Source organism: Macaca thibetana, chromosome 6 (assembly GCF_024542745.1).
Source record: "Macaca thibetana thibetana isolate TM-01 chromosome 6, ASM2454274v1, whole genome shotgun sequence".
Lineage (NCBI taxonomy): Eukaryota > Metazoa > Chordata > Mammalia > Primates > Cercopithecidae > Macaca > Macaca thibetana.
The window spans coordinates 136,688,531-136,716,388 of NC_065583.1; the positions used below are offsets into that span (position 1 = coordinate 136,688,531).

Here is a 27,858-nt window from a genome sequence, read left to right on the forward strand (position 1 = left end):
TGAGAATTACTTCTTAGTATGGCATAATAGAATAATACTACCTATACTTCTATTTAGGTTTTTCCTTCTTTCCCTCCCTCCCTCCCTCCCTCCCTTCCTTCCTTCTTTCCTTCTTTCCCTCCCTTCCTCCCTCCCTCCCTCCGTGTCGTCCCCTCTCTTTCTTCCAAATTTAGTGGTCAACTATTTGGATTTTTAAACATTCATTTAGAGAGATTAACAAAGTCACTTGTCTTATTTCTATGGAATCTTGGTTGTCATGTCCATGATATTTAAATGTAAGTGAGATCTGCTAGGCATTTATACATTCTTATAACTATCACTTCTAAATACAAAAAAAAAAAAAAAATAGGATAGAGGGAGTCTGTGTCCATCACAGGCATTTGAATTGCCATACTGGTTCATCCTTTAAAATGAAGAAAAAAATATAGCCCAGGACCAAGGGAGGAAAATAATTAAATTTGTTTGGTAAATAATGCAGAATGTAGTGAATTATTTTTCAAGGAACAAACTCGTTAATTGGGACATCTCCAGATCATCAGTTTTCCAATTTCTCCCTTCCAATATGTTTCTGAACTATATCCTAGGGAATTTAAGATAAATATACTCACATCATTCTTCGCATCACAATTACAGTCAATGAAAAAATGTAGAAGTCACAAGGCAACAAAGCGTGTGACCAAGAGAAGTTCAGGGCGCAACATATCAAAACAATGTGGTTATTTACCTCTTCTTCAAAGTGTTTGGCCATCATTTTTATTTTATTTTATTATTTCATTTATTTATTTATTTAATTTTTAGAGACAGGGTCTCACTATGTTGCCCAGGCCATACTCAAACTCCTGGGCTCAAGCCATCCTCTAGCCTCAACCTCATCAATAGCTGGGACTACAGGTGCATGCCACTGTACCCGGCTTTGACATCATTTTTATGACAGATACAGTTGTCTTATTGTGTAGGCACATTCAATTGAAATAAATCCAAATACAGCCAGGTGCTTCAAGTGGATTTGTGATTATCTTTTAAAAACACCACAGCTAGTTCCATTAAAGAGTTTATGATCAAATCCACTACCAAATGTTCATATTAAAGTTAGGACTAAACATCTCAATGTGACAGAATAATGCTGCTATTAGAGCTATCATTCCAGAAGTTTCAACCCATAGTCTGTCTTCAGGATAATTTTAACTCAAAGTTAAGACCAGAGCCATTTTATGCAGTTCACAAATGTAACTGTTTACCTATGGGAAATAGCATTAGCTTGCTTACAATCATATAGCCCAAGTTATTGAAGTAAATCATCAATGATTTTTGTGTGTTGAATTTTGTTTAGAAGCCCCGCATGGTAAGCAAGAATCTCTTCAGGAAGGAAAAGGGAAGAAAGGTGAAACCGCACTCAAAAGAAAAGGTACAGCAGATAAAAATAGATATAATTACATGTAATTCTGCATTTTATAACTATCTCAGTGCAAATAGCTAGATTTGTATAGTAGTATACATTGACCACTTCTCTCAGGCATTTGTAAATCATAAGCCCTTGCGGAATATAGTCTCAAACTTTCTGCATCCTGGCACTTACCAGAGGCCCTGCTAAGAAAAGTGATGCTTGCCAGGATAATTTAGACAATATCTAATATGCAGAATATCCATTCATCAGAGATATTTTGACTGTTATCCTTGGGCTAAGCTGTGCCATCAGAAAGCTATATACTGAAACAAGATTTCTTGGACCCCTTATTGAATTTCCTTCACTGATAAGCACTTTGGTAAAAAATAAAATAAAAATCTTACGTTACCTTAGAACATTCACAAAACTAAGAAAATAACCTTGGTACAATACTGTTAAGTAAAGTAGAACATTTAATCTTTATCATCTATTTTTAGTGGAACTCTTGAAGTTTTTGAGACCTGTCTACATTTTTTTTTTTTTGTAATCATTTAAACCAGTAATTTATAAACAATTAAAAATGTGAATTAGGGCTGGGCGCAGTGGCTTATGCCTGTAATCCCATCACTTTGGGAGGCTGAGGTGGGCAGATCCTGAGGTCAGGAGATCGAGACCATCCTGGCCAACATGGTGAAACCCCATCTGTACTAAAAAAATACAAAAATTAGCTGGGCGTGGTGGCGTGCACCTGTAGTCCCAGCTACTCGGGAGGCTGAGGCAGGAGAATCCCTTGAATCTGGGAGACACAGAGGTTGCAGTGAGTCAAGACTGCACCACTGCACTCCAGCCTGGGTGACAGAGAGAGACTCCATCTCAAAAAAAAAAAAAAAAGAGTGTGTATATATATATATTTTTTATATATATATATTTACATATATAAATATATATATTATATACATGAATTTGAATTAACAAATGTTTACAGCTTGATGTAACTTCTTGGTGTAACTACATACTGGCAAAGGATTTTAATGATTTTACTTTGTTCTAATTCGTATTTCATGCAATGGATTTTAATTCTTATTACTTGTTTGAGTTTCTTCAGAAAATTCTTCAACCATCAAAGAGTAAAGAGAACCTTGCAAATATTTTAGAGAACTTTGAGTTACTTTCCCCACCCTCAACCCCACTCCCTGCGTTTTTAAAGAATCATAAATTCCCTGGAAAATGTATGTCATGCATATACCCTCAATAAGTAAACTTTTAAAAGCCTATTTATGAGAGCTGGTGACCTTTTTAGGGTATTTGGATGTGTACTCTGTAACAATTTTTTTAACAGTCAGGTACTTTTAAGTTATCTATCTGAGCGTTAACAAGTTATTTTTGTTGATGTTGTTTTATTGAAAATTATTCTGACCTGACATTCGTATTTGGTATTTACTTTGTATTTCTTTTCTCAGTATTACAGTTCCATGGCCTCAGTTCTGAAATGCAAGCTATTAAGTTCAGCTTGCTTTTAGGTTAGGTTGGTTTGTCCTTTGGGTTTACTTTTATGTTTTTATTTATTTATTTATTTATTGTCCTTGACTGCTTCCCTACTGCCCAGGTATCTTACACTTAATCTGGTGGCATTGCATTGCTTGCCTTTTTCAGTTAATTGTAAATGCCTATGGCTTTATCCGTGCGACACTGTCTCTAAAATATCAGGCTTGCAAAGTTCTTCTTCTGCATAATGTTTGATTATGAAACAATAATATTTGATTTTAAGTTGTTGTTTCTTGTTTTGAAACAGGGTCTCATTCTGTTGCCCAGGCTGGAGTGCAGTGGTGTGATCATGGCTCATTGCAGCCTTCACCTCCTAGGATCAAGCAATCCTCCCATCCCAGCCTCCTGAGTAGCTGGGACAACAGGCATATGCCACCAAGCCTGGCTAATTTTTATAATTTTTTTGTAGAGATGGGGTGTCAGCATGTTGCCCAAGCTGGTCTCAAACTCCTGGGCTCAAGCAGTCTCCCTGCCTCAGCCTTCCAAAGTGCTGGGATTACAGGCCTGAGCCATCACACCAGACCAATTTTAAGTTTTTATAGAGTTATTTATTGGAAAGAATTTTGTTAAGAACAGTTTTTCTGAAGACCATGTTTTCACTCAAAACTCATGCATGACTTTCCTTAGTTTTCTAATTTAGTAGGCCAACTTTAATGTCCATTGAAATGAAATAAAACTTCCAGTTAAAAAAAAAAAAAAAAGTCCTCCACAACTTAACATAGCAGTGGGGGTGACACTTTTATTATACCAATAATAACCTGGTATTATATTTTCTGAAGGAATATTATGCCCACTACATCATTCAGTGGCCCCTGTATGAAATCCTAGGTGATAAATTTTGTTCAGAATCAAGGGACAGGAAAATGCCTCTTCCTCCGGGTGACTAGATAATGGGCACCTCTAAATGAGAGCATTCTCCTTTGTGTTCTGGCTGAGTAGAAGTTCAGAAAAAAACTCATGGCTCAGGTTTAGTATCTATGCAAAGACCTAGATCTCCATGTGTGCCTTCTGATTCCTCTCCTGATTTTGAACTTCTACTTTAAGTTATATTTTTCCTGACCCTAGTTTCCTTTATGTTCTTTTTTCTATTTTACTTTATTTCTGTGAAATAGGGGGATATAATTTCTAAAGTAATTGATAGTTGGTGAAAGAAAATCCCAGGCTCTAAAATACTTATCAGTTGGATTCATACTGAAGCTGCTGTAGCAACCAATTAACTAAAGATTGAAACGCAGTTATGGATGCATGCAATTTACTTCTTCCAGGTTCATTCAAGTGGCATTGTCATGAAGTATGTGTCTTTTTAAAATTGTTCATCACAAATTGCCAGTGCTGTTGCAGTCCAAGAGTGTGTAATGTTCAAAATACAACATGCTAAAATAGACGTTTGGACATTTAAATATATATAACCATGATTCTCACAGAGAATCTCACCCTTCTCTAATTATATAATATGATGGGTTTATATAACTAGAGCTAACTGGTGAGTTAACACTGAGATAAAAGTTTTAGTTAAAATTTTAAGGACTGTAATTTATGCTCAGCTCTCACTTGTTTACTAATAGAATAATTTTCATATTTTACATTACTCATCCCTTTTTTCTCATCAGGATCAAAAAAGCAAATGAAACATCATTATAGAATCATCAAAAATAGAAATTAAAGACTTGTGTATATTAGGTACCAAAGCATCAAATTAGACATAATTAACACATGCTCTAAGAGCATCCTTAATAAAAGCATACAGACTCCAAACAATTCATAAGCAAACACAAGTTCAACAGCAAAATACATACATTGGAGGCATGTAGCTAGCTCAAATTAACTACAAAGACTTCCAAATATTTTTTGCTTTTATTTTACTATTCTATTGCATTAAATAATATTTGAAATAGGTGAACTCTCAAGATTTAGACATTTTTATGTTACATATAAATAATGTGGTTTTGGACATCCTTCCTGTGGAAGAAATAATTTTATTTCTTAATATTTCAAATTAACACCATTGCAGGTGAACACCATTAATTGTTCATCTGTTTATTTCGCAGGCCATTTGATACCAATTATATTTAAAGTGCCTCCTAGTTGAGGAACCATCTATTTTTTTCCTTTCTTCAAACTTATTATTTCCTGCTGTCGATGTCTTTGATTCATTTATATCCTTCTCTGCATAGTAGATCAATCTCTACCCTTCTCCCTCCCAAATCTTGACACTGAGATGCCATTAACAATGGTATTTAGAGTGTTCTTAAAAAATATTTCACCTCCTTTTGAGCCCATTTGCCACTGTTCCATTACGTTTCTTCATTAAACAATGGCTTTTCAAACATATAGCCTTACCCAGGAGAGATGTTAATTAGGAGCCAAATGAAGAAAGTTCTCAATAATCAACTAAATTCAGAAAATGCCAAGTTACATCAAGTTAAAATGTTTTTAATTACAGGATTTTTTTTTCTATAACAATGTGCATTTCAAAGGGAGCAGGAGACACCATATGTAAGATCCCAGGGCATTCTGGCTGCAGAATTCTTCTCCCTTGGAGGAATATCTGTTGGGATCAGAGTTCTCTGGAACAAACACTTGGAAATAATGCCATCTTTAGTTCCGATGCTTTGCCACATGTATTAGTGTTAGTATTGTTCCAGTGTTTGCCTTCTGATTTGTCTTACAGGGTCAATTATTGTAGGTGCTACCAAGCCACTTAAAATAATAAATTTAGTATCAATGTTATAAGCATTAATGTCATAGGACTTTTCCTTAGTTCACCTAAAGACGGGGTTCTTGTCCATCCCATGGCCATGAAAATTTAGGCTCACAAACGGTTTGAAGGGTGAGTAAAACAGGGTTTTATTGGGTGAAAAGGGAAAAAAAGAGGGAAACAGGGACTCTCGCAAGGTCAGAGTCCCTCCACTGGAGCCCTTCCTGCCTGGCAGTTTGAATCCCTGTTTCCACACCGGAAAAGGAGGGGGCAGGCTCCTCCCCATCACAAATGGTGTGAACTTCCCAAGTCTCCACCTTAGTGGGCAGGCTGGTTGGAGTTTCTCCAGGGACCCCCTGCTACCTGGCTGTCTCATTCCCCTCTCTAAAGAAGTACATCTATCTAACTATTTGTTGTTAGATTAAGGATAAGGACAAAGACTCATCTTAACTGCTTCCTGCTGACAGGGGTCGCTGTTTTGGGGAAATGGCAATCAGAGCTCCCTCAGAGGCCTATTTAAAGGTTCCCAGCAGAAGGGGCCATCGTCAGATGCTCCACTTGCCTGACTATTTACAGTTTGATGGCCTGAAAGCAAGAGCAGACAAATGGAGTTATTAGAAAACATGTATCAAAACGAAACAAGGGGAGGGATAAGGACAGCTCAAAAATTCTGAGGCCTTTTACCAGTTTGCACAGGGAGAGGGAGGCCAAACCCCAGCTGGTTAAAAAAACTCTACTCTTTTGCTGGCATGTCAGGCTTCTGGGTTCCCTTCCCCTGAGCCCAATCCTAAGCCAACTAGTTTAAGGCTTGGGAAATAAACTCTTTCAAGTTTGTAGGATGCATCTGAGGGGAGTGTCCCATAGTACGGAGATACAATTACCTGTGAAGAGAGGGCAGAGGAGGAGAAAGAAAAAAGTAACACCTTTTCAAGGGGTCCCAGAGGGTCAGGATGCATTTGAAAGGGATACGGAATGAAGATGAATGGTCACCCATCTAGAAAGTGGGGAGCAGGCATCCCTGGTTTCTGTCTCTTCCTAGCAAATAACCAGGGTACATGAGGGAGAGGGAAGCGTGTCCACTTTCCCTCTTCCATACTTGCATCTGAGTGATTTTGGCAGGTCCCGCCATGAGTGCCAAAGCACCTTGCACCCATGAAGCAGGGAGGGCCTAGAGAATAGGAATTATCTGCTCTTACCCATGTATGCCTTATCTCACCTGCTGCCAGTAGCCCTGGAGTTTCCTAGATATCATTTATGTCATGGATACTAACTTGACCTTTATCCATGAAACAGGAAGCTTGGGGTTGACTTAATCGGCAGGAATCAGCCACTCTCAGCTTTGCTGTGCCTTTTAACCTCTGTTGTCATTTGCCCCTGAATTCCCTAGATCCAGTTTTCCTTCCTAGGGCTTTGACCCAAAGCTTGGAATTGAGTTTGGTACAAAAATGTGCCTCAGGGAGTTGCGTGGACTCCTTATCATAAGCCGAATGCTAAGGTGACACTGTGGAACTGAGTCCTCCTCCAACAAGGAAGAGGAAAAAATGTCTTGTGACACACCCAGATAACAAGTAGCTATAGTTATGCTTGCTAGGATTTGGGTGCATGGGGCTTGGGTTTGGTTAGCTGCCTTGGTCTTACTTTCCCAAAAAGGAAACCTCCGAGTGATGGGCATCCTATTTATTCCCATCACCTCGCAGGATTTGCAGGATAATTGCTTAGAACTAGAATATCCATTCAGATTTTTATATTACTCATCCCTTTTGTTCTTTGTGACCTTGAGCCAGAAATTGCTGGTTGGTTCACAGGAGTAAGCAGGGTTAGTCTAAAATGTAGGTGAAAACTTAAAAACAACCAATGACTTTTGAATTTAATGACAAATGTTTAAGTTTTGAAACATGATTTATCTCTCTCCTGTCCTCATTTTTGTTAAAAAGTCATCACAGGACTGAATGGTTTGCAAAATAGATTTTAGTCTTATACTTGGCCTGATTATTTGCATAAAGTTCAGCAATAATAATTATTTCTGTATAGGCCTTTTGGATTGGTTTTGATGGAAGTCTGTTCCATAAGGAATCTCACATGAGACCTTTTAAAGCCAAGCCCAACCATGGGTTTGTATCCTCAAATACCTGTGAGGTGGGTGGCCGTCTTCTCTTATGGTCCCAAGATAAACTTGGAGCTCCTGAACCTGTTAGAAAGTGGCAATAGTGTTTTTTTTTTTTTTTTTTTTTTTTTTTTTTTTTTTTTTTTTTGAGATGGAGTCTAGCTCTGTCACCTAGGCTGGGATGCAGTAGTGCAATCTTGGCTCACTGCAAGCTCTGCCTCCTGAGTTCAAGCAATTCTCCTGCCTCAGCCTCCCAAGTAGCTGAGATTACAGGCACATGCCACCACAGCCAGCTAATTTTTGTATTTTTAATAGAGACAGGGTTTTGCTGTATTGGCCAGGCTGGTCTCAAACTACTGACCTTATGGTCCACCCATCTCAGCCTTCCAAAGTGCTGGGATTACAAGTGTGAGCCACCACACCCGGCCAGAAAGTGATATTCTTTACTGACCACAGGTCAGGAACCCTGTACAGGGACTGCATAGATGAAGGTATGAGGCCAGTTTCCCCTCCTGGCTTTTATTGGCTCTGCAAGTAGAGATTTACTCCTTAAAGGGAAGCATACCCTTCCAGTCAAAGCCTTGGTGAAATAACCTCTTTCTCCAATTGTGTCCTGTTGTAAAAGAAAAATGGATTTTTATTGCACTGATGCAAACAACTATATTGCCATAAGAATACTCACAGATAGGTTCTAAATTCTGGAGGAACCAGGCAGAGAGAAACAAACATGCTCCAAATTTTGATCACAGGAGTATACTTTGCTTATTCCTTAATTATTAAAGGCCATAAATAGCTCAAAATAAGTTTCCTTGACTCTGAGAAACAAAATAAGGCTCAGCAATATTCCAAGCAAAAGTCAAAAAGGTTGCTTCAGCTTTCTGAGTTCAGTCCATTTAGTTCTTGCTTCACTTGATATTTATGAACATTTCAGCTATTCATGAGTTCTGTACATTTTTTTATTCCAGTGTCACAGTCTCCAAAGTTATCAGAAACCTGTGTTTGAGAGCATCTGTTAAAGTTCTATAGCTCATTATAAACCATCTTTGAAAAGGATTAAAACAGGACAATTGTCTGTGGATAGCAAAATGTCCAGGGTAGTTACAGTTAGAAATATGATTGACAAAGAAGTTTGGTTTTCTCCATGGTTTTCAATAACTTAATGTAACAACCTTAATTATGATTGATAGCATAAACTTAGACATCAGAATTTTAGAAATTTTATACAATTTTGGAACATATATTAGCATTATTTACCAAGATATAACCTAAAGAAACTTGAGCATCATTTTGGCAATCCGACATACCTAAACCTGTCAAACAATCCTGTTTACTTCTCTTTTCTGGACACTTCAGGGGCCCTCTGAAGTATTCAAAAAGCCAGGTGCCAGTGAAGATAATTTTGATACTGAAGTTTGATTTTGGGAAGCCTTTTAAATATGTGTGAAGCACTTGATATTATTAAATAGAATTCCATATTACCATAAACTATTTATTTTGCCAAAATGATGACTCAGAAATTTTAAAGAAGCACAAACCTTTTATATCCCTTTACAAATTTTACCAAAGAACAGATTAATGCCTTAGGAAAACCTTGTTATGCTTTTATTTCAGTGCTCAATTTACAGGAAAACCGTATAATACCCTTTTTGGAATTTAGTCAATATGTTCACATAGAGAACCTTTTCTGCAAGATTACTTTCCACAATTATTGTACCACTTCTTTGAACCTTCAGCTTTTTCCTAATTTAACTCAATACAATCCTGTAACCCTAGGCAAAGTTTTACATTTCCATGCCTTCTTATAACCTTTTACTAAAAAACACATTTTACTGTTCTTACACACCTTGCATATAAATCTATTTCTAATAGTTTCAATTAACTCCTATGAATTTTAACTTTAAGGTAAAGCTTGGTGAGTTGCTTTAATTGTGTGCTAAGTGTAGCCAAGGTTTGCCTTCTTAATTAAGGGTGTGGTTAGTTCCATATGTGCCCAGACCTTACCAATTGTGAAGTCACATGTCAACAAATAGTTCTCAAAACCCAAAAAGCAGTTTGTAACCTTAAAACACTTAGCAAACCTTGCATCTGACCTGGATTTTACCAATAGTCTTTCAGGCTGTTTTTACTTCTTAAAGATTAAAGTCACGTGAACTGAAAGGTACCACAGCTTTTAACTTCCCTTAAAAAATGTATTTGATCCAAGTGCTTGTCTTTCTTTAGGTCAAATTAATTAGAGCTCTTTTCACAGACATCACACACAGTACATACATAGACAGGGAGAAGAAAATCCATTTGCTGGGTGGGGTCCTTTAAGAGACAGAGATGGTAAAACATGCAGACATTGAACCAGAGAGGGCTCATCCCCTAATGCAGTATTACTAAACAAAGCCTTGCCAAGTGGTTATGCCCCCAGGATGTAAAGCAAGATGGAGGCTTTCAGCACAAGCCATACAGACATGCAAAGCACACCAGATTGGCCACAGCCTAAGACTAGCCCCAGTCCAAGACTAGCCCCACAAATCCTTTTTCAGAATTAAAGCTTTACAGAAAATATGAACAGTATTAGTTGAGGGGCCTGGCCTAGTAAAGGTGGGGGGAAACTTTAAAGGTTAACTGCTGACAGGATGGAGAAGAGGAAAGGAAAAAAAAAACAGTTTAAAAACGTCTAGGAAAGAGCCTCTTACTCTTATGCAAGTTGTTCCTCCACCAGGGTGATGCTTTCAATTACTGTCCAATGGAGTAAAACCCTTTGGCTGGGGAAGGGGAAGACTGTGGTGGCTTGTGGCTGGAAACCAGCCATCCAGCTGGTCAGGACCCTGGGAATGCGTCCCAGTCCTGACATGGGGCAGGGAGCATCGGGGAGCTGATGTTTATCCATCTATCTAGTAAAAAAAATGAAAAGACCATGAAAAGACCTGGGATTCACAGGGGTTGGGGGCTTGGTTTCCCCCACCCTCAGAAGTCCAAGGATGAAAAGGCTTAGAAGCAACAGTGAGCGGTTTTGAGTCCCCATTTTACTCACTGCTTTTCAAGTCCCACGTTGGGTGCCAAAAATGTTGCAAGACTTTTCCTTAGTTCAGCTAAAGATGGGGTTCTTGTCTGCCCACAGCCATGAAAATTTAGGCTCACAGATGGTTTAAATGGTGAGTAAAGCAAGGTTTTACTTGGTTAAAACAGAAAAAGGGGGAAACAGGGACTATTGCAGGGCCAGAGTCTCTCTGCTAGAGCACCTCCTGCCTGGCAGTTTGAATCCCAGATTCCACACAGGAAACAGAGGGACCAGGCTCCTCCCCACCACAGATGGCATGAACTTCCCAAGTCTCCACCCCAGTAAGCAGGCTGGTCCAGGGATCCCCTCCCACCTGGCTGTCTCATTAATGCCACTTAATTTGAAGGATCTGGAAGAACAGAGGAAAAAAGACAAAAGTGAAAGGAAATTGAAATAACTAGATCATCTATGAGAGCAGAGACTCTTAAATTAAAAGTATGGTTTTGGGACCAGCAGTATCTGCATCTGCATAACCTGGAAAATTGTTAGAAACATAGATACTAAATCTGAAACTCCAGGAGTGGCGCCAGCAGTTTTGTGTTTTAACAAGCCCACTAGAGGATTCTGATGATCATTAACATTTGAGAACTACTTTACTGGAGCCCAAGGCTTACTGCTCTATTGTAGCCACTGGAAAATCAGAAACATTCAATGATTTCTGGTATATTATTTATAATATACCTCTTCCTTCAAATATTGAAGTTAGATTACAATAAAAACATGTTTATAATAACGCTGTTGAAATACAAATAAAAATCCAAAGCCCTTAAATGAGGAAATTAGCACATTCAGCTCAAAGACACAATGCTTATTGTGATGACTCATTAATCAGAACAACCTGACAAGCAAGATGATGAAGGAAGTATGATGCGTTTAAGTTTTAACAGGATTAATTTCTAAAATAGATTTTTATCACCTGAGACCTTTAACAGAGGACAATAAGTGGCACAATATGCAAGGTCATCATAGATTTATAGCAAATGCAAAATACATTGGGTTTCATTGGAAGGTTGATGCCACACATACAAAAGCTGGCAATTTATGATTGATCATGGTTCTGGTAGCAAAATTCAACCATAGTCATCTTTTATAATACAATTTATAAGCACAATAACAAACTACCTCTTATAGAGTACCTTTTATGCACCAGGCACTACACAAGATAATTTACATATACAATCTCATTAAGTTCTCACAATCACCTATGAAGTAGAAATGATCATTTTACCATGTCAAAGATGAGGAAATTGGCAGTCAAAATGAATAAAGAAGTGTTTTGTTAAGAACTGTTAACCTATGAGGAGAAAACAAAAAAGAGCTTCTTCACTCTTTGGAGAATATTATCTACCCTCCCACATTAATTTGCACACTAAATTGCTCATAACTTTCCTGGATTTTGCCTCAATAATGTTACAATTGTTTAAATAAATTAAATAAATACTATTTATGCTCTTAAGTACGAGTCTTTTAATGAATCTGTTTATCAGACTGTAGTTTAAAAATTTTTACCAGAAATTTACCAAAAAGAAAATTGGTATGCAAAATAAATAAAATCATCTTAAAATCAACGAGCCAAGTAAATAGTAGTATAAGAACTTCTGTGAGTTTGCAGACTTCTAAGTATGAATCAAAAGAACATTTATCAATATGAAATACATCAATAGCCACTAAAAGGCAATGAGGTATGACAATCAAAAGCATCGAGTCTACAGCCACCCTGCCTAAACTGAAATTCTAGCTCTGCCATTTACCATATATGGGTTACCTCTGGCAAGTACTGTACCTTAATATGCCTCAATTTCCTCATCTGTGAAATGGAGTAATAGGAGTATCTACTCATGTGGCTATTATAAAGAATAAGTAAATGTGCAAAAAAGTAAATAGTACAGGGTCTGGCCCAGAATAAACTGTAAATAAATATGGACTATTATTATTGGCCCCAGACCAAGTTACTAAAGACAGTGGGCAGAAGGGGGAATCCTTTGCAAAGCTGACCTGCAGAGTTCCCTCTTGTCATTGATTATAAAGATGCTAAAATTAGGTTTTATAAGCAACCCCAGATAACCAGTCTCATTACTTTATAGTCGTCCACATTCTGTATCTCCAGCTCTACATAGAGTAACAGCATAAATTTTAGGACAGTAAGCAGAGAAAGCTTTCCCTCCATGAGCTTTTTCAGAATAGTTTTTCAGCAGTGAGTTCTGAGAACACATGCTCAGTCTCTGGCTCCTTGCTCAACACTGGACCTCTTCTCTTCCTGGTCATGTTGCTTCAGTCTGGTCCATTTCTGAGCTAAAATTTTCATCTTATCTAATACACTCTAAATCTCCACTTTGATTGCCATTGTTGGCAGCCCAGGCAGCCATTAGCACTGTTAACAAAAAGATAGTTTTTGCTGAACATGGTTGACCCCCAAGGCAATAAGAAAGCCATCACTGTTAATTGATCTGGTTTCTATCTAGTGAAGCTGTTAATTAAATTCAGTCCTAGAGGACATATTGTAAAAATAATGCCTTTCTTAAAAGAAAACAACAACAACAAAAAAACACATAAAGCGGACTTTCCCTATCTTTTCCTCCCTCCTACAATTCTCACCTCCCAATCCTTTTACCTCCCTGAGGAAGGCCAATTTAATTTGAAAGTGTTTGCTTTTCCTAATGCCCTCTCATCAATTGATCCTCTTATCTTAGAATTAACTATTTACTTTCTTAGTTGTAAATTTTGGTTCCAGCTCTTGACTTTTAATTACTCAGATCTTCACTGAGTTCCTATTATTATCTCTTTGCTCAAACCTACTGATCTGTCACTTTGTCTTTGTTTCTTTATTTATAACATTGATTTTTAAAATCCAGTGTTCTAAAATTGAATTTCTCTTTTTACTGCATTTTATTTTTATTTATACTCATTGTAGTGCCGTGGGTTTCTGTGTGATACTACCAGGTTCTTACAACAAAAAAATTGGTAATATGTACCTTTACCATATGCTAATCCATAGATTATTTTCCAAACCTTTCATCCATGAGCATGAGGAATAGTTATACTGAGGACTCAATGATCCAGCTCTACAAGTAAAAGCAAACATCTTATTAGAAAATGAAGCCTTCATATGGTTGCATGGAGGATACTTAAAAAGTAATGCTGCTTGTTACATTTAAGATGCTGATAAAGATGTTGTTCAAAAGTGAATATTCACTAACGCATAGATTCATTTTTATTTGTTCAAATATTTTGCCCTTCAGCATTTTCATTGTTAAAAGTTACACAAAAGTTGTATAGAATCAAAGCACAATAGTCCAGAAATATTCCCTGACTCTCTCTGTTTTCAATGGATGATCATGATGTTTAAGAAAAGAAAAAGAAACTCATTCCAGTCTCTAATTTATCATTACAAAATTCTTCTTCTTAGGAATTTTATTTAGAGAAATTCATTTTAAATTGGTCATAGAGTTATCATTTGTACTTCACCAGAGATTCAGGTCAAGGGAAAATCATTATATAGAAAAATATAGCAAATTGTGAAAATTGTCAGTTACTGCCTAAACAAAGACTTTCTTAAATTTTTCTAAATTTTATATAATTTAGATATAACTTCAGATCTACAGATAATAGATACTGTTTTTAAATATATAAGTGGAGATCACCTAAACTGCCCACAAGATATAATTAACAATTTCTCCTCTACTTACAATCCACTTATTTTTAACTAACATAAAAGTGGAAGATGTATTTGTTTTTCTAAACGGCATTATCATTAAATAATACTCATTAAAGAAATACATTTTGGAGGAAGAAAGTGCTCCTAGTTGTACAGGTGTCTGCAAACTGCATCTAAAAATTTCAATAATTAATCTAAAGGTAAGTGGAATTTTAAATGGAGTGAATTTCCAAACTGTAATAACTTGATCTTTTCAGGGAATATTAGTGCTCTCTGAGTTAAGGACCAAAGTTGTTCATACCATAGGGTACCACTTAACAGATCTAGATTCCCCTCTTTATGTCATCAGGGAAAGTGAAGTGAATGTCCTTTTCAGATTCTGAATTGAAAATTAGACCTTCTCTTTCTTGTTTTCTTCTCAAGCATCCCTCGCTTTCCTCCCCTCGCCTCCCCTTCCTTTCCTTCCCTTTCTTTTCCTTTCTCTTTCTCTCATGCCTTGATTCTGCCAGGCTTATGGCACAGCAACTACCTTCATCTTTACTCCATAACTGTAGCAAGAAATATAGTTTCCCCACAGAAACCCTGTGTCATGTGCAGAGAATGTTCAGGGGCTACAATAGCTCCTCTTCTCCTCCCCTGCATCCCTCACCTACTCCAGCTGACTCTTTTAATATCCTCCTTTCTCTCTGCCCTCTTACCTGGTCTCCAAGGGATACCAAGAGCACCACTCATGTTCTAGCTACCTTCTTTCTCATTCAGCGTGGAGAGTTTAATTTGCCAGTTTTTGAAATAGTAAGTGAAATACACTTTGTTCTAGAGTCTAAACTTTATAAAAGTCACATGTTCATTATGAAAGCAAGAACAGAGATGAAAATAAAATATCAAATATATTAGCCACTTAGATAGGTTGGATTGCTTTAAGACATTTACTATTATTAATATTATTGGTTAATTTGGGGGCTGTGGAGAATAAGAATTTTTTGTAAGACTCCTCAGAAAACCTTAAAAAGTAGTTAATGAATCACCTGAAGTCCATGGCAATTATAGATGTATTCCTCCACCAGAATTCTGTCCCATTCATTTACTTGTATTGGAATAATTTGATACGCATGTTTAAGGTTCTCCTAAAGGAAAATCATCAGGAGGAAAAGTACCAGTAAAGAAATCACCTGCTGACTCTACAGACACATCACCTGTTGCAATAGTGCCGCAGCCACCTAAGCCAGGATCAGAAGAATGGGTCTATGTGAATGAACCAGTTCCTGAGGTATGGCCATTTAGAATCAAGCTGGTAGAATTCATTCTTTCTCCTGCATGTAGTAAGATTCATGCTGTCATTTGCAACATCCTGAAGGTCTTTTACAGCAGGTAATATATATTTACCCATCAAAAAGCTGAGATTTTTTTTAGAGACTACTCAATGACCCATATCTCATCCTTTCTCCTACTTGAGTTTCTGAGTCATGCTTTGAACTGCTATTGAGTGCTAAAATCAGGGGAACAAATGGGTTCTGTGAGGAACAATTTTCTTCTCAGGAACACACAGAGATGCAGATTCCTGGAAGAATGACTTCCCCAGAACACATATCCAGCAAATTTCTAGCCTTCTATTCATGTTTTAATACCCCCATCATAATGCTTTTAAAAGAAGTTTAATCTTTGACTTTTTAGAAGTAGAAGAATATTTTTGAAGCGAACTAAACCCATAAAAGAACAGACAGCTATCTGACCTGGGAATGTTAATGGGTGTGCTGGTGTAAGGCAAGGAGATGTCCCAGGGTAGCGCTGGAAGCTCCGCCCAGCTCAACTCGCAAGGCCTGGTTGCCATCTACCATTTTTGGTTGCTTTAACAGATGAATTCTCAGAAAGTCCACAGAATAGTCCTTCCTTTAAAACTTTTTAAACAGCAAAGAGTTTTTTAAAAGACAAGGTCTCCTTCTCCCTCATTCCAGTCCCCAATGATCTCTTACTCTGATGAACTCAGCAGCGACCATCTGTGCCAGGCATTTGAGACCCAATTATGAAATGCAGCAATTGTGGTGTTGCTGTTATTATTGAGCTTTCCTAGGGATATGTCTTCTCTCCCAATTAAATTATAAACTCTTTGGCGAGGGTAGGAACATGGAATAATTCACTGTATTCAACACAAACACAGTACAGAGTATGTAACTTGATAGATTTCTAATTGATTAATTAGCATTGAGAGTGAAATTAGAACAGAAAATATTTAAAATTGAGAATACTAAATGATGTAATTATGAAGGTATGTAATTGACCTCACTCAGCCAAACAGAAGCTACTTTAATATATATTAATATTAACATATATATGTAGGTTCAAAAAACTTACCATAGAAGCAAGATATAGAAGTGGGTGTTAGCAATGAGATAAAATTAAAATGATACAATATGGTAAGTGATGGGGAGTGTGGGGCAAAAACACCTAAATTCATTCCTTAACTCCAAAACTTGAAGCCCTTGAAAGAAATAAATCTATAGAGGACAAGAGAGAAATAAAAAACAGGAATTTTTTTAAAACAAAATTAATATTGAAATATGGCACCAGCTCCAAGTAGATCTTCTATCACTCAGGATTTGATGGAAAACATGATAATTTGAGAAGAGTAGAATAAAAGACTATTTACAAATGTATAGGCAATAAGTATGGCAGCCTACAAGGATTAGATTATTCCCTCCCCTCCAACAAGTGGCAGCTGGGGGTCACTAAGGCCCCTAGGCTGAGGAGGTGCAGAAAGGGAGTAGATCCTTGGGCCTCAAGAGAACTTCTGCACTTAGAGGGCCATCTGACAGGAGCTGTGGCTTTCCCCCAGAGGGAAGCAGTGTGACCCCACAAACAAGAGCAGAAAAATACTCTGGCCAAGAAGATGGACGGCCAGGGAGTTTCCTGAAGTAGCTTACATACATTAGCCTCCCCAGCCACTAAGCAAAGTGAAGGAAAGTGATGTGGAGGGACATGGAAGATGTGTAGCACTCACCTCTCATTTCCTAAGTAAGGTCAGGTAGCAAACACCTTTTGCTACAGCAAAACAGGCCCAGTCTAGTTCTTTTCCACTCTGGACTCCCCACATGTGAACTGCCGAGTTTACCTGCTGATATGGTTTGGTTTTGTCCCTACCCAAATCTCAACTTGAATTGTATCTCCCAGAATTCCCACATGTTGTGGGAGAGACTCAGGGGAGATCACTGATCATAGGGGCCACTCTTTACCATGCTGTTCTCGTGATAGTGAACAAGTATCACGAGATCTGATGGGTTTAACAGGGGTTTCCGCGTTTGCTTCTTCCTCATTTTCTCTTGCCACTGCCATGTAAGAAGTGTCTTTCACCTCACACCATGACTCTGAGGCCTCCCCAGCCATGTGGAACTGGAAATCCAATTAAACCTCTTTTTCTTCCCAGTCTCAAGTATGTCTTTATCAGCTGCATGAAAACGGACTAATACACCTGCCAAGGAAGAGGAAGACAGATGCCCAGTTCAACTTGGATTTCAGTTAAACAACAAATTTAACTGAGAATCCTGTACTTTATCTGGTAACCCTGTTTCCAGACCTTCTGAGGGCCCCAGGTGAACCTTACTTCAGCAGACAAATGGAGGGAGAGAGATTGAAAACAGAGGCTGCTTCCATACAGCATTCAGGTAGCAGCCAAATGTAAGGAGAACCTGGGATCTCTACCCTTTGCCAGCCACAAAGGAAGGTGCAGAGAGAACACAGAAGGCAGATAGAGTGAGAGGTCTTTGCTTCCATCCTGTGGAGTCACAAGAACAGACTCCCAAGGCTAGGACTCCATGAAAGAGGTAGCCATGCCTCTGGCCATGTGGCCCACTTAGTGCCCTCACTCACGTTCAACCCACCTGTAGCAACACTCCTCCCTGAAACTGGGCCCAGGGGCCACAGGGCCATGTGTGCTGGGTTTGGAAACCTGTCCTCCTTCAGGAGGCTGACAGACATAGGACTCTACTGCCAGACGTGTAACTCAGATTAAAGCAGAGCTTTTGATCAATTCTCTACTGGCCTTGCTGACAATTTCAACATTCAAAATACAGAGGGGTCTATGCTTCGAATTTAGTACTGACCAACAAATATGGACAGTTAGATAAATGGAAATGATCAATAATTTAGGAGAAAGTACTAATAAAGGAGGTGTAATAGTAAAGGAAGGATCTGGCAGAACATAAGAAATATGTGCCCTAGTTATCAGGAAAGCGTATTTCAAACCTATAGTGAAATCATAATCAGCCTCTAAAGGGGAATAAGGCTCTAAGAGAAGTGGATGGGCTCAAATAACAAGAAAATTTGCCCTTAAAATCCCAATTATGTACCAAAGAAACTAATGTGATCCCAGGGCATTTTACAGGGGAAAGGGGCGATAGTGAGGAGGTACTCAAAAAATTTGAGAAAATTATAAAAGGATAGGAATTTAGTGAGTGTCTAGCCCATCATAGGCACTCAAATGTTGAAAGAATACAGTCAAGGGTATGTGTAGATGTCTCTGCCAAAATGCCAAAAATAAAAAGATTTTGTAGTTACATTGTCTAAGAAGATAATAGAAGACTGAAAATGGAAATCCAGCTTGGGTAACCTGAAATCATCTTAAATGAGAAATGAAATGAAGTCAAATTAATTAATGGTAGTAATAAGGTTTTGTGAGTCCCAAAGACTTGGTGGACCCTCTTTAAGAAAAGAAGCACAAAATTGCAGATACAGAATCAGTCATGAAGTGAATATTTATTTAGAACTGATTTGTATTCAGTTAAGAAATATTTTTATAACTGGAAGAAACAGACAAGCACCACAAACACTTTTTACGTGCCCAGTACCCCTCTGTTTTTCTTTATTTTTGCAGGTCTTTACATGTGACAATGATTTTGTAAGCTCATTTTCCTACAGAGAGAACAGAAAGATAATTGAGGCTTCCCTCTAGCAAGGTTCATTGGATTTTTTAGTGTTGATAGTTAGAACATTTTCTTTTAGCTTCATAACTCATTATGGAAGGAAATGTGACAGAGAGGAAGTCAAATTGGAAAAAGGCAGAAGACCTGACCAGTGGTACCTGAAGATGAATCTGTTGCTTGTGTGAGCAAATTACTACGCTCCTCTCAGGAACTTGGACAACGCCTGTATAAAGTGAGGGTCTCTGAAACTTCAGTGAATATTGCCTTGGTTACTGAATTCCTACTATGATTTTGTGTTCTCTAACAAAGGGAAAACTATTTAATTGGAAAGTACAGCTCTGAGCACCTCATTACATCATGAAAATTCAAGTTCCCAGACCCCAGAAAAATTACATCTCAGGGGCTGGAAGAACCTACAGATATTACATTATCCACGACTCACAGAAGTCACAGAGGGTACAGGGGATTCCAGAAAACTAGACGCAGGCAAATGCTTAAATACTTAAGAAAGGGCAGTGGGACTTAGTAACATACAGACCAATAATGTATACATTAATTATTGTTGTAATTTAAGAGCAAATTATTAAACACATTACTTTTGAGCACTAATAAAATATAAAGATGATCATTTGGAGCCTGCACAGCAAGAATAACTCCTGTTGAGCAGACCCATTCCTGCTCTAGCCTTGAGAGCAAGGCTGGATATGTGGATCAGGGAGTAAGAGAAAGAGAGGAAGAGCCCTCAATCACGTAACTTTTTTTACAGTATATTGTCATAATTGTTCTATTTTATTATTAGTTGTTAATATTTTACTGTGCCTGATTATGAATTAAATTATATCATAGGAATGTATGCATAGGAAAAAACATAGTACACATAGTACAATCCGTTCCCGGATTCTGTCCCTTCCTCCCTCTTTCCCTATGTCATTGCTTTCCTTGAAGCCAGTCTCTGCCATAAGAAAAATAGTGAGAATGTAGTCTGTCCTTCTCCAAAGAGGATAGCTAGGACTCAGTGGAAATTACAGAAAGACAAATGTCTGCTCAACAGAAGAAAAAGTTTTCCAGTAACATGAGTTGTGAACATTGAAGGAGGCTGCCTTGAAATTCTGTGCTTGATGCATACATGAGGTCCACAGGGAGATTAGATAATATATCTCTAGCGTTTGGCGTTTCTTGATTGGAGAGGAAATTAGCCCAGATGACCTTTAATGTCTCCATGTGTAACTCCCTGAGTAAATAAATGCACAGCCAATAAAAATATAATAAATATAATATGGATCCTCAGCTTTATTAATTTAGATTATTTCTTGGTTTTGATTGTTTATTTGCATTATTAAAGAAAATATAAAAGAAAATTTCTGATTTTCATGAAGCACACAGGAATGAAAGAACCTTCTAAATGTAATCAGAGAAATAACTCATCATCACCCTGACATGAACACTAGGTGTTCTTCATGCTAGACAGTTTCCTAACTGAGACAAAATATGTCACCTGTGATGATTCAATTTCTTCATTCAATAACTATTCCTTGAGGGCCAACTATGTCCCAAACACTATGGTAATTAAAGAAAAGATGGCATGAGAGGACTTCAAAAAGCTTGTGGAAAAATTGAATTAAAAGATAAAAACTTAAAAATAAGCCTTATTTATCAACATAAGCTTCAAGTTTAAGACACTTTTGTAGGAGATAATGCCAACAATGTGGTCCATCCTTAAGGAAATGAGGGTCCCGAGAGTTGAACCATGTCAATGCAGTCTTTTTTACGTTATTTGTTTTAAAAAAAATGGGTACCCTTTACAGCTATTTCAAGATTAGGAAACAAAAAGAAGGTAGATGGAGCCAAATCAGAAATACAAGGTGGATTGTATTAGTTTGTTTTCACAATGCTATAAAGAAATACCAAGACTGGGTCATTTATAAAAGAAAGAGGTTTAATTGACTCACACAGTTCCACATGGCTGGGGAGGCCTTGGGAAACTTACGATCATGGCAGAGAGGAAAGCAGGCACATACTACATGGAGGCAAGTGAAAGTGTGTATGTGTGTGTGTGAAGGAGGAATTGTCAAACACATAAAATCATCGTGTCGCATGAGAACTAACTCACTATCATGAGAACAGCATGGGGAAAACCCACCTGATGATCCAATCACCTCCTACCAGGTCCTCCCCTTGACACATGGAGATTATGGGGATTACAATTTGAGATGAGATTTGGGTGGAGACACAGAGCCAAACAATATTATGGATGCCTAATGATTTCCCATCAAGTGTTTTACAAAATTGCTCTTGTTTGATGAGGGGAATGAGCAGGAGAATTGTGGTGGTGGAGAACAACTCTCTGGTGAAGCTTCTCAGTTGTTTTTCTACTAAAGCTTTAGCAAACTTTCTCAAATACTCTCATAATAAGCAGATGTTATTTTTCTTTGGCCCCTCAGAAATTTAACAAACAAAATGCCTGGAGCATCCAAAAAAAAAAAAAAAAAAACTCTTTACATGACCTTTCCTCTTGATACAGTCTGCTTTTACTTTGGCTGGACCACTTCTATCTCTTGGTAGCCATTGCTTTGATTGTGCTTTGTCTTCAGAATCATACTGATAAAGCCACACGTCATCTCCCATTACAAATTCTTTGAAGAAATGCTTTAGAATCTTGATCTCACTTGTTAACAATTTCTATTGAAAGCTTTGCTCTTGTCTACCACTATTCTGGGCACAATGGTTTTGACATCCATCTAGTGGACAGTTTGCTCCACTTTTATTTTTAGTCAGAGTTGTGTAAGCTGAACCAATTGAGATGTCTGTGGGGTTGGCTATTGTTCTGCTGTTAATCATTGGTCCTCTTCAGTGAGGGCACAAAAAGTTAATTTTTCTTTGAAAATTGATATGAATTGGTCTACTGCTACAGTCTTCATCTTCAACATTACCTCACCTTCTTAAGATCAGTTAGTAAACTGCTAATTTCTTTGGAACATTGTGCCCATAAACTTTTTGTAAAGCATCGATGATTTCACCATTCTTCCTCCCAAGCTTCACCAGCAATTTGATGTTTGTTCTTGTTTCAGTTTTTGCAGAATTCATGTTGCTCAGATAGGGGCTTTTTTCAAGCTGATATCTCATCTTTCTCAGTGTCTGAAACTACATCCTATTCAGATGTGTTCAAATATTGAATTTCAAAATTCATGCATAGTTTTTTCATAATGTGCATTTTTCATAAACTTTTTGAAGAGTCTTCTTATAATGGTAAACAAGACAATCAGTTTCTGGCTTTATGGAACTGCCATTCTAGAGGTGAGTACAGACAAGTAAATGATGATGTTACAATTAACAGCATCAGTGTTATGATGGGAAAAGTACAGGATGCTAAGGGAGAACCTCAGAACCTCAGTGTGTGACCTTGCAGACTTGTTGTATCTGGGAAGGATTTCTGGAATAAATAATTTTTTTGAGATGGAATTTCACTCTTGTTGCCCAGGCTGGAGTGTAATGGCACAATCTTAGCTCACCGCAAGCTCTGCCTCTCAGGTTCAAGCAATTCTCCTGCCTCTGCCTCCTGAGTAGCTGGGATTACTGGCACATGGCACCACACCTGGCTATTTTTTTGTATTTTTAGTAAAGACAGGCTTTCATGATGTTGGCTAGGCTGGTCTAGAACTCCTGACCTTACGTGATCTGCCCACCTTGGCCTCCCAAAGTGCTGGGATTGCAGGCATGAGCCACCGTGCCCGGTCCCCCAATTTCTGGAATAAATAATATCTGGGCTGAGACATGGAGGATTATTTGGAATATGAATTTGCTGTAGTAGGGACGTGGGAGAGAAGAGGAGCAAAAAGTCTCACAAGGAATGCTTTAGGTAGTTGCAGTTGCATCTTGACCTTTTTACTTGGGACTATTCCTTTGACTCTATTATTCAGAAGAACTTTCATTTTGAAGTAAAAATTTCTATACTTTACAATTTAACAGGAAATGCCTTCGTTTTTAGTACCTTACTGGGAACTAATAGAAAATTCCTATATAAACACCATCAAAACAGTACTCAGGCATCTGAGGGAAGACCAGCATACTGTGCTTGCTTACTTATATGAGATTAGGTAAGTAAAGTTTCCAAAGTTAGAATTTTACAGTTTAGAGGCATGACATATAAAATTTATCTCATTCTTTTCATGTCTACAGAACAAGTTTCCAGGAGTTTCTAAAGCGTCCAGATCACAAGCAAGATTTTGTAGCTCAATGGCAGGCTGATTTCAACTCCCTTCCTGATGACCTGTGGGATGATGAGGAAACAAAGGCTGAACTACACCAACGAGTGAATGTAAGGAAATAGTGACCTGTTGGGACAGGGTTAGCTGGCTTTCATATCTTGTCCTGCAAAACCCCAACTCATTTGCTCCTTACTTTTGTGAGGTATGAGGATGAGAAAGAAAATAGTTTGAACGATTAACCAGCTAACTTTCAAGAGTAGCGGCTTTCCCCTACTTTGAGTTTAGAATTAGAATACCATAGCAACACTTCTGGAAAGAAGGGCCAAAGTCCGCAGTGCAAGCGCATTCTTGGCATCTGTCTTGTAGATTTCTAGTCCCTTAGTCCCTTTGTGAGTCTATGTAACTGTGTTTACGCCTGGTGTTAATCACATTCCTGCCTTGAGCACAGTTACACATTTGGTTGATAGCAAGGAGAAGGGGAATAAGGGAATGACATGGAAAACCTAGAATTGCCTCTGTTGAATAGATCTCTTAAGGGCTAGTACTAAATACTACACGTCTTTGTATTTTTAGCAAGCACAATTCCTGGTAATGCTCCAGCAAGCACAATGACAAGCAGATTTTCATAAACTCATGAATGAATTATATTACCCTGATGCTTTAGAAAGGGGCCTCTGATGTACAAAAAACCTAATTTCATTCTCTTACCCTTCATCTTTCCTTTTAAATTGACAGTCCCCCTTATCCCATCAGAGGGGTACTTTGCTACTACCTTAAGTATAGATTACTAATAGTCAAAACTGATTATGACCTAAATATTGATTTATGTAATTAAAACATTGCCAATCTCAAACCCATACCCCATTCATTTGCTCAATAAATACTTATTGAGCACCTATTATGGTCCTAGCACTATTAAAGAGGCTAGGGATTCAGCAGTGGACAAAATAAATCTGTGACCACACGGTGTTTATATCCTTGTGTCCAGGAGACACAGAATAAGCAATAAACATATAAGCATATAGTGAATGTGTCCTTAGTCATAAGAGCTATGTAGAGAACAAGAAAGCAGGGCAAGGGGAAAAGAAAGTTGGATGTGCCATTTTGTAAACAGTGGCTGTGGAAAATCTCACTGAGAAGGTGGCATTTGAACAGACTGAGGACAGAAGTAATTGGGTAAGCCATGTAAATATTTGGAGAAAGGGTGTATGACGCACAGACGAAAGCAAGAGCAATGACACTGAAGGGGGAGGACACTTGATGTGTTTGAAGAACAGCAAGGAGGCTGGTATGTCTGGAGCAGAGTGAGCTAGGCAACAGTTGACTGATGATAGGGTCAGAGAGATTGTTAGGTAACCAGATTACCTAAGGCCTTGGAGGTTATTACAAGAATATTGCCATTGATCTGAGTGAGAACGGGAAGCATTGCTCTCTGGTTTTAAAAGAGTCTACAGTAGAGTACAAACAGCAGGAAGACACGTTGGAAGACCAGATGGGAAGCTTCTGCAATGGAAGCAAGGCGTCATTGTGGCTTGGGTGATAGGGTGGGTGCTGAAGGGTTTATCCCAACAGGTATTCAAATATCCTGGTAAAATCAAAGTATTTTGCCTATTCATTGACACTCCTCAAAGAGTAATTAATATCTATATAAACCCTACAATTTTTTTTTCTGTTTTCTTTTTTCCTACCTATTCATAAAGCCAGCCTTCCTGCATACTTCTTCCCCATATTATTCAGGTGATTGTTGGCAGAGAATGAGAAGATTTGGAAATTTAAAATATCTTATTTGGGATTTCCTTTTTCCTAATTCCAAATGCAACATATTTTTATTGTAGGTAAATTAGATAATAAGAAGCAAAATTTAAAATGACAAATCCCTAATAGTCAATGGTGGTTGCTACCTTGGTGCACATCTGCATGTCTTTCCAGATAGTTTTTTCAAAAATTTGATAGCAAAATATGTATTGTTTTGTAACATTCTTTTTAAATCAATAGAACATGTTTTCTTTTTCAATAAACATTCATCTACAACATCATTTTTATGACTAAAAGATATGACTAGTGGACTATATCATTTATTTTACAGATTTCTATGTTTAGTCACCATCTTATTAACAATTTCTTGAGTACCAATGTTTTATTACAGGGAATTTTACAGTAAAATTTTCATCCAGCTAACTATTGACCACATCTTTAATTATTTCCATGGGCAAACATTTTTAAGTGAAAATTGTTTAAGATTATGCTTATTTTTAAGGTTTTTAAAATATATTAAAAATTTACAATTTGAAAATTTACACAGTAATAACTTGTAAATTTTATGCCAACAGATTATGCAAATATCTGATTTGTATATTTTAAATTATAAAAATATTTTAAATCTAAATTTTTAGATTTATATCAAATATTAGATTCTTTTTTGTTAATCTTTGCCAATTTAATGGGTAAAAATATGAATATATTCCTGTAATTTACATTTTTTCTTCAATTTACAATTGAAGTTGACCATTTTCTCCTGAGTTTAATGGCCATTTATTTTCCTCCTGCTGAAATCTGTTTGTGATTTCTGCCCCTTTTTTGATAGAGCATGCTCTGTTTCTTACTGACTTCTAAGATCTTTTTATGTATTAAGGAAACAAGCCATCTGTTGATCATATAATACATATATATTCCCAGTTTGATGTTTGAAGTTTTTTAATATGCAGAAGGTTTTCTAAGTTTATATAGATAAATAAGGAAATTTCCTTTATAGCATTTTTGTGATCAATTAAAAAATACTTCACCCCAAGATTATATAGCAATTTTTAATACTTTTATAGTTCTTTATTTTACTTTTAAATATTTAAAATATTATGTTACTTCGATAGGAATCTCATTTATTTTTTTTCCAGAAAGTTAATCCAATGATGTGAGAAGACTCTAAAATATATTAACATAGACTTACATTTTATATATATATAAAAATGTATATATATATATATAATATGTGGATATTTAGCTACATGGTTAGATATGGTGGACACAATCACTTTTATTTTTCTTCACTTATTATTAGTCATGGAAGAATAGAAATAAATATAACTTCAAAAAGAAGCTAGAAAATAAAGCTGAGGAAAGGAGAAAGGAATTAATGAGGATAATTCTTAAAAACTTGGAATTAAATTTAAATTTAAAATTTGGCAAATAAAACATATTAAACTTAAAATTCAATCCAGGCGATAAAGGCAGATAAACCTCTAGAAAGAATGGTCAAGGGAAGAAAAATAAACTTTAGGTAGAAATTTGGATATTAGAAATTATCCATGGATACTGGAGAACAACATACATAATTTCTACTTGGGAGGTTCGGTAAATTTTGGCCAAATCAACCTAATCAAAGACATTATAACATTTTTAGCAGTGGATCTTCAGCAACAGTATACAGTAGAAAAACTTCTGAAGTCAAGTTAAAAAAATAAATAAACCTGCCTTTGTTTCATTCCTTATGACCAAACTAATTAGATTTAGTATAAATCCTTGTATCACATTTATTTTTAAAAGGGTACAGGTAATTCTGATTGAAATAAACATGCTATTCCTTTTTTTTTTTTTTTTTGACATTTTTATAGTTACATGATCTTGTAAAAACTGGTGAAAGTAAGTGAAAAACTCCTGTGACTATTATATTTCTATCCATTTTCTTTGCTATGGTTTTTGATTTTCATCAATTTTAAGGCAGCAACAGTAATAACTAATTGCTGAGCATGCACTATGTTCTGGCACTGTCTTTTTCATCCCCACAACCACCCTCTGAGGCAGGTACTAGTAATACTCTCATTTTATAGATGAACAAATATGGTAAAGAAGCCAACATAGTAAGCAGTAGTGTTGGGATTCTGTGCTCAAGTTGCCCTGTTCCTCATTATGGTATGAAATCTTTGTGTCCAAAGTGTTTTTGTCTTAAATTTGACTGCTATCTTATATAAATACCATAAACCTTGCTTTATTTTTAATTTGTATGTGGTCATATAAGTTTCCACACTGACCATTTTGTGTCATTTTGTTTTATGTATCTCTAGTAAGCACCACATAAGTTGAATGTGGGTTTTTACCCAGTGGAAAGTCTTTACAACTTTTTTAAGAATAGAAGTTTTTAATGATTTAGTCTGCATGATCTTCTCAATTAATAGTTATGAATCTCTCTTAAATACATCTCTGATTTATATATTTAGTAATTCCCTAATTCTTGCTAAATAAAATGTGAAAACCAGCAATGCCTCTGGGCAAGTTCATAACAAAAACTCATTGCTTTAATCCCTTTTTACC

General features: G+C 37.0%; 1 protein-coding gene across 7 annotated transcripts in view; it reads left to right on the plus strand.

Annotated features, from left to right (window-relative positions):
* SPEF2 (sperm flagellar 2) overlaps positions 1-27,858 on the plus strand; it is a 189,541-nt gene that overhangs the window by 95,379 nt on the left and 66,304 nt on the right. For all 7 annotated transcript variants that reach the window (XR_007726853.1, XR_007726854.1, XR_007726855.1 and 4 more), the window contains 4 exons: positions 1,331-1,405; positions 15,554-15,702; positions 23,315-23,442; positions 23,525-23,663. Coding sequence is in view for 4 of the 7 variants with exons in the window: in XM_050795775.1 (XP_050651732.1) it covers positions 1,331-1,405; positions 15,554-15,702; positions 23,315-23,442; positions 23,525-23,663 (491 nt within the window). In the remaining 3 variants the exon portion in view is untranslated. The remainder of the gene's footprint in view (positions 1-1,330; positions 1,406-15,553; positions 15,703-23,314; positions 23,443-23,524; positions 23,664-27,858) is intronic.